General features: G+C 38.0%; 1 protein-coding gene across 1 annotated transcript in view; it reads right to left on the bottom strand.

Annotated features, from left to right (window-relative positions):
• Positions 1-1,097: 1,097 nt before the first annotated feature.
• The window catches only part of LOC110038288 (pentatricopeptide repeat-containing protein At3g63370, chloroplastic-like), a 16,995-nt gene continuing 14,086 nt past the window's right edge, over positions 1,098-4,006 (bottom strand). The window contains exon 2 of the mRNA XM_020743079.1: positions 1,098-4,002. Coding sequence (XP_020598738.1) covers positions 1,430-4,002 — 2,573 coding nt within the window. The 3' untranslated portion in view covers positions 1,098-1,429. The remainder of the gene's footprint in view (positions 4,003-4,006) is intronic.

Raw genomic sequence — 4,006 nt, 5'->3', positions numbered from 1 at the left:
AGCAAAGCTTATGAAATCATTGACTGCTTATGGGCACTTATGAGCTATGTAATGAACATCTTTTAGAAATCAATAAAAAATATTATTGTCCTTAGCAAAAGGCATGAAAGAATTTAAGAGGTGACTTTGAATGTGATAAAAAATAAATAGAACTTTAGAGATCATTTTTTAACCTTTCATTCTTCTTTGCCAGTTGATTATTTGTTAGGAGTCTCATTCCTCCATGTTCATAAATCATTCTCATTTGTTTTATTGTTTTACTTCTTACATAAGTTGATTTTTTTATTCTTGGGATCAAGGCACGCTTACTTAATCTTTAGATGATATTAGGTCCAAATTTTTTCAAGAGCAATAATGGAACCTTACAAGATCTACTAGGTGATATTGAGTTGATAGTAGAAAGAGAGGCTTTAAAGTTTCACTTGGTTAATAAGAATATAAAAGTCGAGTATCCATTACTATGGGTGTAAAAATTCCCTCTTAATCTACTCTTTCTACCAAGATTTTTAACTCTACAAGAAAGCTAGTTGAAAAATAAAATAATACATCAAAGTATACGAGTCATGTAGCAAAATGAAATATTAAAATATATATGTACATTGATTGAGTTTATCAACGAATTAAATAACTAGCTTGATGATTGAAGTTGTCGACCGATCAAGTAAAATGATCGACTAGCTAAGGTAAAGTCATTGACTTTCTGAGCGTAGTGTGGGCGAGTAGGTTTAGGCGAGAAAGCCTAGTATTTTGAATGAGGTATAGTTGAGCTTTGAATTGAGCATGTCCCTAGCGAGTTTTTCATGAACTTAACGAGATTATGATGAGTTCGGCAAGTTCATGTCTAGATAGTTCATTAAATAATAAATGTATTTCACTTTCTTATCCTATCGAGCTGCCTTGGAATACGGTATACCTTATTTGAAGTGGGCTCTTGGATGTACAATTTTGCATCCATATAATCTCGAAAGAGTTGCAAACAATTGCCCTAGTACCCTATTGGTTTAGGAATAGAGGATAGTAATTCTAGTGAACATACTTATACATAGTGTGAAATAATCGAGGAAAAGCAGGATTTAAGCCACTATGATAGTTGCGAGGTAAAATTAGTAGAAAAATGTATATGGTTCTATGCACATGAAAAATCAATCAAGTCCTGGAATCCTCCATCTATGTTTTCCAATTTGATAACCAGCCTACTATTTATTGTGACTAATTCAATTTGCGAAATAAGGTGAGCAACAGGACCAAATGAAAGGTCGCAAACCTCTTCTACTCTACATCCGTTCAGAAGAGATACTATGAATGTAACGGTCTTGTCATAATGGCTGGACTCCGAAGTTTCTAGCTATTCAAACTCCCCAACTAAATAAAGCTTATTGCTACATTGATGACAAACTATTACTCATCCGGGTATCACGATATGTTCTACTCACCAGAAATCTCCACAAGAGCAAGAACCATCTTTGAAATGATGAAACCGATTGGTATCCCTCACAATAATATCCCGTCTAAAAGCTTTTGAAACCAACTTGGTGTAAACATGACAATCACCACAAACACGAAGGTTTTTGGTGATCCTGATAGTTGATCCATGAGGAATATGAATTAAACCAAACGCAATGGCAAGCCTCTCACTGTGTGCATGAAGCATCTTTATTTTCTCCTCCTCCCCAACATCATGCAGAACAAACCTAGTATCTGCAACATAACCTTCTTCCTTCTCTAAACGTTGGGTTATCTCAGCCAACTTTGTGTAGATTTTTAACGAATCTACATGACATTTATCACTTGCAACAAATGCATGAACCTTGCTTCCCACTTCAATCCAACTGCAAGCAGGATCCTTCTTCAATCCTTTTTCTCTCATCGTCGATCTCAGTTCCTTGACATCATTCCATTTTCCCATTGCAGCGAAGGAATTCGAAATAAGCACATGGTTTCCTGGGTTCTCTGGTTCCATTTCAAGCAGCTTCTCAGCTGCGAGTTTACCATGTTCATAGTTGGAGTAGACCCGGCAAGCCCCAAGGAGGGCACACCATACTGTAGCTGTTGGCTTGGTTGGCATCTCTCCAATGAATTCATAAGCCTCATCCAATTTCCCTGCTCTACCAAGAAGATCAACAATGCAAGCATAATGTTCCGGCCATGGATTCAACATGTACTCCTTTATCATTTTGTCAAAAAAGAATTTTCCCTCCATAACAAGTCTGGAATGGCTGCATGCATAGAGAAGGGCAAGAAAGGCAATGTGATCAGGTACTAACCCAAGGGTCTCCATTTTATCAAACAAATCAATAGCATCCCTTCCTCGACCATGCATGCCACAAGCATCAATAATACTTGTCCATAAAACTAAATCTTTATATCCAACCCTATTAAACACTTTAAAAGATTCATCTATTCTACCACACCGAGCATACATATCCAGAAGCGAACTACCCACAGATCCATCTATTCCTAGGCATCTTCTCATCATGAAACCATGGACAGCTTTTCCCTTAAGCATAGATGCCAAGCCTGCTATGGCAGAGAGTACACTGAGGAGTGCGATCTCGTCAGGCTCTACATTGGCTTTAATCATCTCTACAAATAAATTTAAAGCATCATTAAAGAGACTATTATCCACATAGCAGGTAATAATGCTTGTCCAAGACACCACATCCTTATTATTTATCCTTTCAAAGATGTTCAGAGCATACCTGACCTCACCACATTCACCATAAGCATCTATAAATGTGTTATCTAGTACATCATCTAGTAGCATATGTCGGATAGTATAGCCATGAATCTGCTTCAGGAGTGAAAGACAAACTAAACTGCTGCAAGCAAGTAGGATGCTGCCAATTAACATTGGATCAGCTTCAATTCCCTCTTTCAGCACCTGTCTGAATAATTCAATTGCCTCCAAGTAATAAGAATTCTGAGCATAACAGGCAATCATGGCTGTCCATGATATGACATCCTTCATAGGAATCCTATCAAATATAAACTTGGAATAGTTTACAAGGCAGCATTTGGTATACATGTCCATGAGTGCATTTCCAACCTGTAAATTGGAATCGAAGCCTCGCTTTATTGCGTAGGCATGAATCTCCTTTCCATTCAACAAGTTCCCTAACCTCACCGAAGCAGAAGCTACAGTTATGAGAGAAACTTGATCGGGTTGAAACCCCATTTCAAGCATCAGACAAAAAAGTTCAACAGCTTTCCCATGCAAATTATTCTGAGCATATCCAGATATTAATGAATTCCAAGATACATTGTCTTTCTCATTCATCTCATTAAATAAGCGAACTGCATCAGACATACGACCACTCCTTGAATACATAACTACCAGAGCATTTTCTTCATAGAGGTTAAATCCCATACTGTTTTTAAGAAGTGAGCCATGAACCTCTCTTCCCAACTTAAGAAGGGACAACTCGGTGCAAGCTTGAAGGACAGTAACAGCAGTATAAGTGTTCATTCTCAGACCACTCCTCTGCATTTCTCTAAACAGGGAAATAGCATCAGAATAATTTGCATTTTGCACACAACCAGAGATAATAGAATTCCACAGCACAACATCACCATCCTCTTGCATCCACAAAAATAACTTCCTTGCAAGACCAAACTGCCCGCATTTTGCATACATGGAAACAAGAGCATTCGCAACAAAACTTAAAGAAGACAGACCACATTTAACAGCCAAACTATGAATCTCCCTCCCACTGTGAAGCTCTTCAGCCAGACCACAAGCCTTGAGCACAGAAGCAAAGGTGCATCCATCTGGCATTTCACCCAACATCCGCATATTCCAGTAAAGCTGAATAGCCTTTTCAGGCTTTCCATTAGAAGCATACGCCCCAATCAGTGCATTCCAAGCAAAAATTGTTCTATGAGGCAATTCATCAAACAGCTGTTGTGCTGCATTGAGACACCCGCATTTTCCATACATGAATAAGGACTTCGTATACAAAAACTCATCAGAACAAATTGAATTGGTCAGAACAAACCTAGTATCTGC

This window comes from Phalaenopsis equestris, unplaced genomic scaffold (assembly GCF_001263595.1).
Source record: "Phalaenopsis equestris unplaced genomic scaffold, ASM126359v1 Scaffold232371, whole genome shotgun sequence".
NCBI lineage: Eukaryota > Viridiplantae > Streptophyta > Magnoliopsida > Asparagales > Orchidaceae > Phalaenopsis > Phalaenopsis equestris.
This window is presented reverse-complemented; position numbering and strand designations above follow the sequence as displayed.